The sequence below is a fragment of the Miniopterus natalensis genome, chromosome 1 (genome assembly GCF_054644295.1).
Source record: "Miniopterus natalensis isolate mMinNat1 chromosome 1, mMinNat1.hap1, whole genome shotgun sequence".
NCBI classification, from domain to species: domain Eukaryota; kingdom Metazoa; phylum Chordata; class Mammalia; order Chiroptera; family Miniopteridae; genus Miniopterus; species Miniopterus natalensis.
This window is the reverse complement of record NC_142081.1, coordinates 66,612,996-66,627,134: the sequence shown is the minus strand read 5'-3', so window position 1 is coordinate 66,627,134 and position 14,139 is coordinate 66,612,996. Positions and strand designations below refer to the sequence as shown.

Genomic DNA, 14,139 nt, shown 5'->3' with positions numbered 1-14,139 from the left:
GTTATTGGATCCATGTTTGGAGAGTCAAGGGCATCATCTTCTGTCTTCTCTTTCCCCATACTCACTATTTCCTACTGTTAAGATCCCTGAGCTCCCTCAACTCTTTCCTCTGTGCTCCCCACTCCACCTTCCACACACATCACCACCCCCACCACCAAGGTAGCACAGTTTTCATCCACTTTCAATACTAGAGAGATGGAAAAGAGGCTTTAGGATCAGGTCCTAATACTCAGAGGTAGGGCAGTGCGGGGCATGAGGAGACGTGACTAATGAAGCCCAGTGTGGGAGGTGGGAGTAGAGTACTCCCAGTGAGGATGAAACCGACAGCAATGAGGAAGGTGAACCGATAGCCTCACAGCAATTCAATGTTCCTGCCATAGCCTTTCCCTAAAAAGCCAATGACTGGGTACAGTTTATCCTGGTACAGCGCTATAAGAAGGCATGGAAATCATCAGGGGAGGGTCCCAGGCAGAGGAGAATGATAGTCTCCTATTCCTAAAGGGGCTGAAGGGAGTGGGGAGCACAGAGGGAAGAGTTGAGGGAGCTTAGGGACCTTAACAGGGAGAAAGGATGGAAGGAGTAGGGTGTGGTGAGCTCTCTGGGAATGTGCAATGGGAAAAACAGGAGGTGATGGGACACCTTCCCCAAACTTTGCCTTGATTTATGAGCAGACTTTAAATTTTGCTACTGTGAGCTTGGATCGTCTGAAACACCAGCCAACTACAGTTATCACCATCTAACTCCTGGTTGCTGGGACTGAGCCCTCTTTTGCTCCTTCTCACAAAATTAGACTCTTGGGATGGCCCTGTCTACTTACATTCTCTCCTTTCCCCAACAAGCCTCTTGCTAAGAAACCAACTAACCTGGAAAGGCTGAAACAAAACAGGAAAGCGCAGAGGACAGGGTAGCACTGAAGATCACTCCTGCAGTGCTGAATCAGGGGACTGAAGGCACACACTGTGCTCATGGCCTGAGAAGAGCAGGGGAAGTAGAAGTCAATGCATTCTGGAGGCAATGCATTCCATCCATATTTTCCCTAGCTTTCCCAGAAGTCACGGGGCATATTACATTTTATCCCATCTTTGAAGGTTTTACCCCACCCACATGTATCCACATTAGTCATTATTGGCTTTTCAGCATCTATGTTATGCCCAGCAATGAGCTAGGTAAGATTTATCTCTTGAATCTTCCCCTCTAGCTCACTCACCTGGTGGTGATTTGAGAGCCCATAGAGGCAGGACCCTTGCTCTCGATAATTGCTAAAATCCCAGCTATACTGGCACTCTGGCCCCAGGCAACTCCCATTCTACACATACATGTCAATCCTATCCTGAATCACACAGGGAGCCTGGAAATGAGACTGAGGACCACACACTCCTTTATGGGGAGGGAATCCCATTCCATAGCTGGGATTAGGTACCAGTGCCCTTCAGCACTGGTCTAGGTACCATCAGTGTCAAATGGGTAAGTGGAAGTGTGTATGCATGGGGGCAGGGAGAGAGGACCAAATTTGATAATCAGAGAACACCATATAATTCATTAATGAAATGAGTGATGGGCAGAAATAGTGAAGGAAGGTGGTGGTGGGAGGGGCTACTTTCTTCATGTAAACTGCTTTGAATATTTTGATGACTGCTCTCTTTTCATCACTTATACCCCAGCACTTCAGAAAGGCAGGTTGTTCTTCATAGAAGGCAGGAGTCGAGGGCCTTACCAATGGTGGCAGAGATGCCCAGGTAGAAAAGTGTGGTCCATGTGATGACAAGGAGGGTTCCTCTGGGGATAGCTGTTGCAGGTATCTCAACTTTTGTTGAGAACAAAAGTTGAACCATTAGCAGAGAGAAAGAATGTGCTCCGTGCCTAGACATCCTTCTCACCTTGAGGTCCCCAGAGATACTGGTCCCAGTGAATACCCCATGGCTGAAGAAAAGATGGGGAACATACCAAAGAAACTGCCCCCTGGACCACACTACTGTTTTCCAAGAAAATGCTTCCAACATAAAAGTACAGAGAAAAAAGATGTAGTTTTGAAGAGCATCTCCTGGCTTCCCTTCATTCAGCCAAGATTATTACCCCTCTACCCAGGTTAGTGTCAGTAACTTAGGTGAGGCTGGGAAGAATAAGGGAATTTTGCAAACTAGCCAGCCTGGGGGCACACAGGATTCTCAGTGGTCTGATGGTCAATTTCCAAATGACATAGAGAATCAGAAGTCAAGGGGTGTTTTCTGAGGTTTGGGCTAATGAGGTCCCCTGCTCCAAGGGGAGGTGATATTGTGAGGCATTCACTCCCTTTAATGCATTTCTCATTTCTTGGCCATCTTCCCACTGTCTCACTTAGGTACCCAAAGAAGCCAGTGGCTTGTCTGCTGGGGTTTGTGGGAGGCATGTCCCAAGCTGGTAACTGATAAGAGGAGGATCAGGAAAAAGATAATTTGGACCTGGGATACCATGGGTCACACACACAAGGACAGGAGAAATGTGAGCGGAAGGGAAGGAGTAACTACTACTCCACTCCTGTCCTTTGTCTCACCTTCACTCTCCTCTCTAGTCCTCTAGTTACCTTTCTGACCAGCCTTTTCCATAAAAGAGTGTGGCTAAATGGGAGTCCTTTTTCTTCTTGCCTCAAACAGCAAAGTGTCCCTTCCCATTCCAGAGGGGTGCACCTCAAGATTTTAAATATCTGGGAGCAAGAAACAGAATTTCTCATCTGGTAGTCTTATCTGGTACTTATCCCAGCAGATCCTCAGAATTAGTTCTCCTTACTTTCCCCTTGAAGAACTGACATGTGGAATTTCTCTCAGAAAAGCTGTTCAGTTTCAGGTCTGGGTCCCTAGAAATCTGCTCTGCCAGTTACACAAACACATATACACAACCCCCCCCCCCCCCACACACACACACATTTGGCCCCTCTCAGATTATTCCAGTTCTCACAGCCATCCTCTCAGCCTTCTCAGCCCCACTTCAATTCCCGGTGCCTGCCTTAGACTCCCATGCCCAGAAAGAGTCACAGTCACCATGCCCACCACCCACAACTCATTTTCAGGATCCATGCTGCACCACATGCTTCTAGAAGGGCAGAACACAGAGGTAGGGGCTCATGAAGACTTAACTGACTGACCCAATGCCTCCATCTGATTCTTAAAATGACTCACCCAAGTTAGAGTCACAAAATATGCAGGCTGGGTGGTCAGCTAGCATGAGAAAAAGATGCTCCAAGGGAGAGGATGGGCAATACTCAAACCAGGTCCAAAATGGTGTTTACAAAACCTGTCATGTGCAAAGCCAGGGCTACTGAATTGATAAAAGTGAAAATGATCCTGACGGAACCCTCAAGTGCGGAACCCAAGCTGTATGAGATAAGGAAGTATGTGCCACCTGATCAGGAGCCAGTCTGTGGTCTCAGCAATTCCTTACAGGAGCGGGAGCCCTGAGATAACTGAGCAGTAACAGACTCATCAGCCTTGACTTTGCCATAGTGGGGATGGCTGAGACAGACAGGCTGGTGATAGCAGTGACTGAGCTGAGAGCAGGATAATGAACCATGTGAGCCCTGGGCCATGTGGGGATATAAATGGTGCCCCTTTAATTCGCTCTGGCTAAGTCCTGAAATCCCTTCCTACTGCCCAGCAGAGCCCTGAGCTCATACCTATGCCCACCTAGCAGCGATCTAGGACAGCCGCACATAGAGGATGTGCCCCAGATGTTGAGCATGCAGCAGATCTGGTGGAGGAGGGGGTGAGGGAGGAACTGAGGTCAGCCTCAGCCCCCTCCTCCCTCCCACAGAAGTACCCTCTGAGAACTCTGAAGTTCTCTGTCCCTTGCCTAGATCCTCAACCTTTGGGAACCCTGAGTTACCATGACTCCCATGACCCAGTAGAAGTGCACTAGGGCCTTGCCAGGCCCAGCCCCTGAATTCTCCCATCATCTTGGGAGTGTGGCTTGATGTGGGCTCCTCTGCAGAGGTGGAAGCCAGGCTAGACCCTGACTGAGACAGCAAAGACCAGGCTGAGATACCAAGACCCCTTCCCAGCCAGCACATCAGCAACCAGGAGGAAGGCTAGGAGACCTGGTGGTGCTGTGGGGGTGGGGCATATCAGTCCCAAGGCTTTAATGGAGGGTGCATGATAGCCCAGGGCAGCGGGTTTCATCTGTCTTCCAGTGTTTGCTGTGAGGCATGTGTCTCACTGTGGCAGAGCCACGCAGTCTCCAGAGACTGGCAGCTGCCTCAGTCCCAGCACCAGGGAGTTGGCACAGAACTCAGAGTGGGGTCCAGTGTCTTTGTCCTTGGGGAGGTGGGGTGGGAGCAGAGACTGACCTCAGGTGTATTTCCAATGGCTGGTTCCCCTTCTTCCTGGTGGGGGCTCCAGGTGTTGGCCTCCTCTCCCTCAGAGGAGGCCATGAAATGTCTGAATTGGGGGAGAGGGTACAGAGGCTGGTCACTAATCGACCCCTTTTCCAGCCAGAACAACCACTTGCTGGCTGCCTTTCTCTGTTGAAACATTTTGGGGGAATACAGCCCCTGGTAGGCTGGGGTACCCAAGAGGGGAGTGGCAGCTGAGGAGGGGGTGCTGTGCCTGAGCAACTCGCCTTCCTGCCCCTCCCCCACGAAAACATCACCCCTCTTGCCTGAGTCTTAAAGAACAATCTGGCTTCACTCCCAGGTTAAGTCAGCTCGTTGAGTGAATCTCCTCAGCCTGGACCGGCCTTTCTGTGGGCCAGGGAAGCCAGCCCCAGCAGCCCGCGGCCTGCCCTACCTCCCTGGCAGAGGGCAGGGGAAGGGCGGTTGCTGCCCTGTTCTCTAAATTCCTTCTCCATGAGGTTATCTGCAACTGCGTGGATTTAGAGGTCTCAGGATGAGAAAGGGGCATTGTCCCCGACGCGGGGAGTGGCTGCTGGCGTCCCGCCCCAGGCCGAATTCTAGAGCGCCCCTAGGCCACCGGTCCAGGACTCGGCCCGCGGCAGCGGCGATCAGCCCCACCGTTCCCCACGGTGTGGTCGTCATCCCGGCCGCCTATGAAGACGCAGGGTTTCGGTTTCCCTCTCTCACCACGGACCCTACCGGTGGTCATGGAGGAAACGCCCTGGGGGCCGGGTCACCTAGGGGGGTCACCGCGGGCGGTAGCCCTCACCCAGGCCCCTTCCCCCTCCCCCCCACTGCACCCACGTTGGGCCCAGCTGGGTTACGTTTGCGTTTCACATCAGTAGCGTTTGCTCCAGGGTCCCAGTTTCATCATGCACGGAAAAATCAACAAAGCCCAGGCAATGCCCCCGAACATGCTTCCCTCCTCTCGCCGCGTTTCCGCGGGTCTCGCAGCAGACTCTTCGCTCCCGCCCTGCGCCCCGCGCGATGGACGCAGCCTCTCGGCCGCGGCTCACTCCGTCCCGTCCCCGCATCCTCGTTGGCCTCCGAATCTGCCTCGCTCAGCAGCGGGACACCACGTACAGGTCGAAGCCGGTGGGAGGTCATCTGGGGACCCGGCCCGGGAGGATTGGGTGTCGGAGCTCGCGCGCCCGGAGCCCAGGCCCAGGCCTGCCAGCGCCGGCTATAATTAGCGGGTGCGGCTGCTCACGCGGATGCGGGGCGAGTTCCCTCGGCCACGCGGCGCCCAGCAGAGCAAGGGCAAGTGAGAGGCAAGCGGAGCGCCGGTGCCTCGGGAAGGTGACGCGCGGGATGCGGGCGAGGCGGGCGGGGCGCCGCCCGGGGCACTGGGCGTTGGCACGCGCTTCGCGCTGGCTCGGCCGCGCCTCGTGCCCCCCGGGCTTGCGCGGTGTAGCCTGGCTGCGGGCGCCCAGGAGCGGAGGGCGGGAGGCGGGGGGGTGGGTGGGGGCGGGGGGGGGTGGGGGTAGGAGCGGGGGCGGGGGTGGGGGTAGGAGCGGGGGCGGGGGCCGGGGAGGGTCAGGGAAGCGGTTCGAATGGTGCGAAGTAGGAAGAGATACTGACTCGTCCCCAGGCAGGGGTCCAGCCGACTCTGGGGGTTCAGCTCTGACCCCCTCGTCTCCTTCCTCTGCTCGTCTGCAGCAAGCCAGGGAACTGAGGCCATGAGCGTCTCGGACTCCGAACATCGGCCCTCGGACCCGGGGCGCGTCTCCCTTCCCGTGCAGAAGGGCGGCCTCGGCTTCCCTTCTCCTGGCCTGAGAAACCCGTCCTGGCCTCGGACCCCCGACGAGGATCCAAGCTTGCCCCCCTTTCCTCTGGAGGAGCCTGGGCCGAGGCCCATGGCCCCCGGGGACCTTCCCTCTCCAGCCTTGTCCCTAGAGGAGGAGGAGGAGGAGGAGGGTGACGACGACGTGGCGGAGCCCGAGGGGCTGCGCAGCGAGGAGCATCCGAGCCGGTTTTTCGCGGAGGCGCAGCGGCTGCGGGAGCAGAGACTGCTGCTGGACGAAGAGGTGTCAGTGGGGGGGCGAGTGCACGGGGTGCATCGGGTGATCTTGGCCGCGGTTAGCAGCCTTTTCCGAGACCGGCTGCTGGGCGGCACTGGCGCGCGAACTCCCTTCAGCCTCGACGTGGCCCCCGGGGCCTGGGAGGCCGTGCTGACCTTCGCCTACGAGGGGGTGCTGAGCCCCGCCCCGCTGAGGGACGTGCTGGCGGCCGCGAAGGCCCTGGGAGCGCCCCGTGTGAAGGCCGCGGCCCAGAGGAAACTCGAGAGGCCTGGAAGGGCCCCGGGAGGTGAAGAGCAGCCCAGCCAGGCCGAGGAGCTGCGGGAGAACCTGCGCAGCATTGAGCGCTTATACCAGGAGGGAGCCGGGTGTGACCTGGAGCTGCAGGCAGGCGGCTGCCGGCTGAGGGGTGAGGGCCTGCGGGGCATTCCTAACTGCAGGTGCAAATGCTCCCGAATGGTGTGTGCAAGCAGCAGGTCGCTACCATAGTGATTCTGATGCCAGCTGCAGTCAGAATTCCCCTGGGGGGTCTTTGGTGCCTCTCCTGACCCACTGAGAGTGGTGCATGCGCACTTGAGTTGTTTTCCTAAGAGCACTGACAAATTGAAGCTGACTCCCCACTGTGGCTTTTCCTGGGCCCAGTAACAAGGAATTAACAGCCAGCTGGCTGGGGCTAAGGTGCAGCCATTGCCAAGAGAACAAGCAGAAAGTGATTTGACTCAAACAGGAATTAACCAAAGGCTCTTCTTGGCATCTTCTATTTAGGGCACAGAAAAAGCCAAAGGAACATGGTAGAAAAACTCAGTGTATCTTTTCACCTAAGTGTGCTTGACACCATGGCTGGTGTGGTCCTATAGCTAATGAGTAAGGTCCAGTACTGCTTTGCCAGAATCTTAAGGCTGTCAGGCCATGACACTTTGAAGTTAACTCTCATCACCAGGAAAGCTAAGAATGGCTGAATAAGTTGAGTTCAGATTCTACTAAGATTTAGTGAGGTAATGGGTTACCATGAATTGTTACATGTGCCATCACTTTTAATTCTCATTGAAAACTAGTGAGGTAGGTGCCATTATTTCTAGGTGCAGATAAAGAATATTAAACTAAGAGATGTTAAATGGTAAGAGCCAGCATAGAAGCCCACATCCACTAGCCCAGCCTACTCTCATTAGGCCATGCATTGTCTCCTATGCAGCCAAACCACGCATAGGAACTGGCAAATGAATTTGGAATGCAGACACATAAATATTTAAAATTAAAAGGAATTAGCTTGGAGATGATCTAGTTAGGCTCTTATACTTTATTGATAAAGAAATCAGACTTCAAGATATGTCCAAAATCACACAGCTACTGCTCATTAGAGGAATGACTGGGGCCCAAAGGCTTCTGGGACTCCCAGAAGGAAGAGCATCCTGCCTTAGTCAGTTTGGACTGCTATAACAAAAATAACAAAAAAATATCAGAGACTGGGTGGTTTAACAACACAAATTTATTTCTCACAGTTCTGGAGGCTGAAGTCCAAGGTGAAGGTTATACATGGTTCTGGTTAGGGCCCTTTTCCTGGTTTGCAGAAAGCCACCTTCTCACTGTATTTTCACATGGCACGCACACACACACACAGATGGGTTGCACTCTCAAACTTAATTACCTCCCAAAGGCCCCACCTTCAAATATCATCACATTGGGGATTAGGGCTTGAACACATGAATTTCGGGGAACACAAACATTCCATCCATAGCCGATCTCTAATGTGTTTGTTATCATTTCTGATAACACTAGAGTGGAAGAGAGGGGGAGAAAAACAGAGAGACAGAAACATCATTGTGGGGCCTGGGGTCAAACCGGCAACCCAGGTACATGCCCTTGACCAGGAATCAAACCTGTGACCTTTTGGTGCGAGGGCCAACACTCTAAGCACGGAGCCACACCTACCAGGGCAGATGTACATCTCTCAATCCTCCTCTTGTACAGTCCTCTTTCCCTTTTTATGACTTGACTTATTGAAGAAACAAGAATAGTTACCCTATAGAATGCTCCATTTTCTAGGTTTGAATGTGTTTTCCCTTATGGCTTTGTTTAGCTTGTTCCTTTAGCCTCTCAATTTCCTATACATTTGAATTTAGAGATAAAGTCTTGATTAGATTTAGGTTAAATATTTCAGTCAAAACACTCCATAGGTGATGCCAAGCACCTCTTGTTTTACGTTACATTAGGAAGCATATGAGATCTAGTTGTTCAACAGCATTTGTTCATAGGACAGTTCCAGATAAGCAGGATATCAATACACAGTATGCTCACAGCAGCCTGACATCAGTGACAGTGGATGGTGAGGATCTGCCCAGAGAGCCACTGCATGGCAATAGAAAACAAATCACTTCTTTTCCCTAAGACTCGGTTTTCTTATCTTAAAGGGAGAAACTGAACTAGATGATTTTGAAGGTTTCTAGTTTAAAATCTCATGATTCCATCTCTGTATTGAGATGCAGAGTGGTGGTGTGCAGAGGAAAGTTAGAACACATGGGAAATCTTAAGCACTAAATCTTGGGCAAGAGGAGATGACAGTCTGAGTAGGTTGGCTCATAGCCATTCCTAAGTGTCATACCACTTTCTGAGTAAAATCTAAATAACAGAATGGCTGATGTCAGTGGCTCTTACAATTGTAAAGAAAAGAATTTTATTTTATACACAATATAGAGAGACTTATACAAGTTGCACATTGGTCTTTGCAGTTTATTTTATGCCCCCTGTTAGCAAATGCTGTCTATAGAATCTTCTCAACTTGATCCATCAAGACTCTTTTTTTAATTGACCTGGATCAAAAAGACTAAAGCAATATTTATCAAAGTATCTTCAGGCCACTAACATGAGAGTCATGCAGGGTCCTTGAGAATGTTAAAACACAAAATCCTAGGAATTCCGCTCAGACATACTAAATCAGCATCTCCAGGGGTAAGTTCCTGAAACCTTCATTTTAACAAGCACCCCATGGTATTCTGATGCACACCACAGTTTGGCATGTGGCCTTGGGTGGTTGGTCCAAAGTTGGGGCTGTGAAGTTGGGATAGTGCCTAGTAGTTTGCAAAATTCTGGATCCCCATCTGCTTCTTCTCCCTCTTGCAGTGCACCGAGCAGCCCTGGCCTGTGGCAGCGAGTTCTTTGGGGCCATGCTCCTGAGTGGGATGAAGGAATCCCAGGGCACACAGGTGTCCCTGCACACCATCTCTGCCCAGGACCTGCGACTCCTCGTCTCTTTTGCCTACTCTGGGGTTGTGCGGGCAAGATGGCCAGGACTGCTGAGAGCTGCCCAGGCTGCTCTGCAATACCAGAGCTCTTCCTGCCTGGCTCTGTGCCAGACAGCCTTGGCACGGGGCCTCAGCCCTGCCCGTTGCCTGGCCCTCTTCCCCATGGCTGAAGCCCCCGGATTGGAGAGGCTCTGGAACAAAGCCCGTAATTACCTCCTCACCCACCTGCCCGCTGTGGCTTTGTGCCCCACTTTCCCTTCTTTACCAGCTGCCTGCCTGGCTCAGCTGCTGGATAGTGATGAGCTACACCTGCAGGAAGAGTATGAGGCCTTTGTGGCTGCACGGTGTTGGCTAGCTGCCAACCCTGAAACCCAGGAGTCAGAGGCCAAGGCCTTGCTTCAATGTGTCCGCTTTGGCCGGATGTCTACAAAGGAGCTTCGGAAAGTACGGACAGCTGGGCTGCCTCCACCCCTGTCCGCAGACTTGCTGCATCAGTTGATAGTGGAGTCTGAGGTCCCAGGTCCAGAGAGGCGGAGGGAGCCTGATCAGGCTTTGGTAGTGATTGGCGGGGATGGGCTCAGTTCAGACATGGCCATAAAACAGCCATCCCGAGGAGTGTGGTGGGCCCGGGCCTTCCGCTGCGGCATGGGACTGGTTCGAACTGTGGAGTGGGGCCGGCTGCCTGCCCTGCCTGCCCCAGGACGCTTCCGGCATGGGGCTGCGAGCCTGGCGGGAAGTGAAATCTACGTGTGTGGAGGACAGGATTACTACAGCCACTCCAATACCTTGGCTTCCACTCTCAGGTATGACACCCCCACCCCCAAGAACGGCAGACCACGAGGTGAGCAGCTGAGGGAAATTGCGGGCCCAGCCAAGCACAGACTCCCAGAGTCACTCTTCCCATCTCTTGTCGCACTGTGTCCAGGTGGGACCCCAGTCAAGAGGACTGGGAGGAGATGGCACCTTTGTGCCAGGCCCGGAGTTTTTTCCCTCTGGTGGCACTGGATGGACTACTTTATGCCCTGGGTGGACGAGCCAATGGCGTTGCCCTAAACTCTGTGGAGACCTATGACCCCGAGCTCAATGTCTGGAGGTGAGAAGGGAAAGGGGCGGGAGGTTCTAGCCTTAAGGAGAGACTAGCAGACGTGGAGGAGAAGGAAAGTTGAGGATGACTGCTGCCTGATCGTGTGCCCTGTTCTCCCTTAGGCCAGCACCTGCACTTCCAGCACCACGGTTTGCCCATGCAGCTGCTATTTTGGAGGGCCGATTGTACATAAGCGGTGGCTGTAACGGGTCTAGCCAGTTCCTGACCTCACTGCTGCACTATGACCCCAAACTTGAGAAGCCAGGGACACTTCTGAGGCCTATGGGGGTACCTCGGGCTGGCCATGTCATGGCTGCTCTGGGTGGGCGGTTGTATGTAGCAGGCGGGGTAGGTGAGACTGGGGATCTGCTAAGCTTTGAGGCCTATGAACCAAGGACTGATAGCTGGACTCACCTGGCACCCCTGCCCTCCCCCCATGTGGGAGCTGCAAGTGCTGTGCTGCAGGGGGAGTTCCTGGTGCTGGGGGGCTACAGCCACCTTACTTATGCCCTCTCCCACCTTATCCATGCTTACTGTCCTGGCCTGGGCCGATGGCTCTGCCTGGGAACGCTGCCAAGGCCTCGGGCTGAGATGCCTGCCTGCATCCTGACTCGGCCCACTGTGCAGCACATGGCTTTAGGTCCCACACGGCACCACACCAAACCTGCCGGGTGAGGGTGGAGCAGCAGTAGCGGATGGGGGAGGAAGGGATAAGACACCTCATGAGAGGACAGAGATGATGGGGGGAGAAAGAGAAGTCTTTATTCGTGATAGTATTTTATTCTAGTACAGAGTTTTACAACTCATAAACTGCTTTTCAATATATGATCTTCGTGGAAGAAAAAGTAGCTCCAGGATTCCAGGAGAAAGGGTGTTGAGGAAGGGGAACAGCTGAATACCTAGGTAAGAAGAGGAGACCCAGGAGCAACTATACAAGGTTTGGGGATCGTGGTATGATTTCTAGCTGGAAAAGTACTTCTAGATGAGAAGATAGTCAAGAAACTTCGGTAGCCAAAATGTAGGGGCCGTGAAAGGACAGCTGGGAAAATGATGACTCTGACCCATGGATCAAGGAGAAAAACATAGAAAGGCTATCCATGAATGAGTTTGAGGAGTTGGGGGCGGGGGGCTGTAATTGTTGAGCTCTTTCCTTTTGAGGCTTTGCTCCTCTCCACTCTCCAACCCCTGAACCCTCTTGACAATATTGTTTCTCAGGTTACTTGTAGGCCCTGTCTAATGTTTCCTCAGCCCAGATACCACAGGCTGCCCCTAAGAGCCTCCTGGTTTTCAATCTGAGGCAGAAGTTCCCGTCTGGACCTGGCACAGCACAGGGGTGAGATGCCAGGGCGCTAAGGCGGGAGTGCTGCATGTGGGGAAGATTAGGAGGGCAGAGGCAAAGCAGGGAGGCGCCACCGCAGAAAAGGGACACTGCAGGCTTGAGGAGATAGGGTGGAAGAAGTCAGAAGCCTGACTGGTTTCTTTCCTCTCCTTTGGGGTGAATCGAGGGATTAGGAGTGAAAAGAGGAAAAGAGTGAGAGGCAGAGAAGACCTGGGAAATTGGTTTTCCACCGTTCTGTGCCTTTCCGCCAGACTTTCTTGAATCCATTTCCTTTTTTCTTGGCCAGGGAACATTGAGTCAGATGCCTTCTCTCTCACCTCCTCCACTCTGCTCTTCGTTCCTTCCTTTTTTCCCCCCTCTCTTCTTTCTTTTCTCTCTTCCTCTCTCCCTCACAGCTATTAATTCCTTACTTTGTGCCAGGCACTATATGAGACACTAAGGATACAAAGGTCAGAGAACTCCTGAGCGGCAGACAGACTTGTAAATGCATCCCAGTTTCTCAGTGGACTTAGAAGTGTGAACATCTACCTCGGACCTCTCGTACATACTTAGCGGTGTGAGTCCAAGGGATGGAGGAGTGAAAGGCCCGGGGAAGCCTTCTGTTACGGAAGGCGCCATTATCAGGTGGCTGCAGTCTGAGCTGGATCTTGAAGGCTGCCTGATTCACCAGTCAGAGGAGGAAAGCATTCCTGCCAGAGAAAGGAAGCAAGTGGGGAATGTAGTGCCCTGTGTCTCCATAGCAAAGGGGGAGTCAGAATTCCAGAGGTCCTTCAGAGACTGCTGCTGCTGTGGCCAGCCTACTCCCTTCTCTGGAGCCTTTCTGAAGACAACGGCTTTCCCTTAATGATTGTATATTCCCTCCCTCCACGACCCCCCCTAAATCTTTTCTGTCTGGTATTTCCATTTCTCACCCCTGAGCAGCTTAGGACAAAGAAGGGCAAGTTCTTTGCCTAGATCTATCTTCTATCGCCATGGTTCATTAAGATTCTCACAGTCCTAAGGGCGAGAAGAAGGAGCCTCCCCTGTACCTTGCTTCAAGTACCCAGAGGCACTTGAAAGGTTTGGGGGTTTGGGTTTTTTTTTTTAGATTTTATTAAGGTCATTTTCTATACCTGTTTAGGAACATAGTTGAAAATGAGGAGGGGTAAGTAGGATATATAAGAGAAAAGAGAATAAAGATGGAAGACAAGGAAGGAAGAAATTGGAAGCACTGAGAAACTATAAGAATTGAGTCTTTAGGGTGAACTGTGAGCACGTTTTTTTTAATGATTTGTATGCAAAGATAGGCTTAAATAAAGGTTTCCCCATGATTGAATCATTCTTGTCTGAGTTTCTTTATTATAAAAAGCATTTAAAATTCCCCGTAATTTGACTTTTGTCTTCAATGCACTACTGAAACCATCCTCCCTCATTGTTACTGTGAGCTATTTCTCACCAAATCAAATGATCTAAGGCCATTCTCATTCTCCATCTTTCTGTAGGGATTGACTGGCTTGAAAACTGGCTCTTACTTAAAAATTTGTCCTCCCCTGGCTCCAGATATAGCACACTCTCCTGAGTCTTCTCTTATTTCTTCAACCCAAAGAGGTGACAGAAAACTCAATCAGAGTGTCCAAGAGGGCATGGCTCTATTCCAGGAGGAGCTGACAACCAAGGGTCCAAAAGTATACAGATGGCAACAGTTAGTTGTAGAGATCTCTGGCTTTCATTATTTAGTTTTATTTGTTTGTTCGCTTGTTTGTTTTTGTTAATCCTCACCTGAAGGTATTTTTTCCATTGATTTTTAGAGAGGGCAGAAGGGCAGGGGGAGAGAAACATCAATGTAAAAGAGATACATCAATTGGTTGCCTTCCACACCCGCCCCGAACGGGGCTGGGAATCAAACACGGGACCCTTGTGTGCACAGGCTAGTGCTCTAACCGCTCTAAGCAACACCGAAGGGATGGCACTCCTTGGCCCCAGAAAGGAACCAGTCCAGACACTATACTCATCAACTGGACATTGCAGCTCAATGTCATTAATCAACAGTTAAGGGTGTAGGCTATATTTGGAGGAAAAAGTGAGTTTAAGAACTTGGAGATAAGAATAATAAGCTCCAG

The 14,139-nt window shown here is 52.0% G+C and overlaps 1 protein-coding gene and 1 pseudogene across 1 annotated transcript; one reads left to right on the top strand and one right to left on the bottom strand.

The window, feature by feature from the left end:
• Nucleotides 1-218: 218 nt before the first annotated feature.
• Nucleotides 219-5,467, bottom strand: LOC148094172 (solute carrier family 12 member 3-like; annotated as a pseudogene).
• A 526-nt stretch (nt 5,468-5,993) lies between these two features.
• KLHL33 (kelch like family member 33) lies at nt 5,994-11,400 on the top strand. Its single transcript, XM_016199553.2, has 4 exons — nt 5,994-6,787; nt 9,496-10,420; nt 10,543-10,710; nt 10,824-11,400. Exons 1-4 carry the CDS (start codon nt 6,040-6,042, stop codon nt 11,374-11,376), a joined length of 2,394 nt encoding a protein of 797 aa, XP_016055039.2. The 5' UTR covers nt 5,994-6,039; the 3' UTR covers nt 11,377-11,400.
• The last annotated feature ends 2,739 nt before the right edge of the window (nt 11,401-14,139 follow it).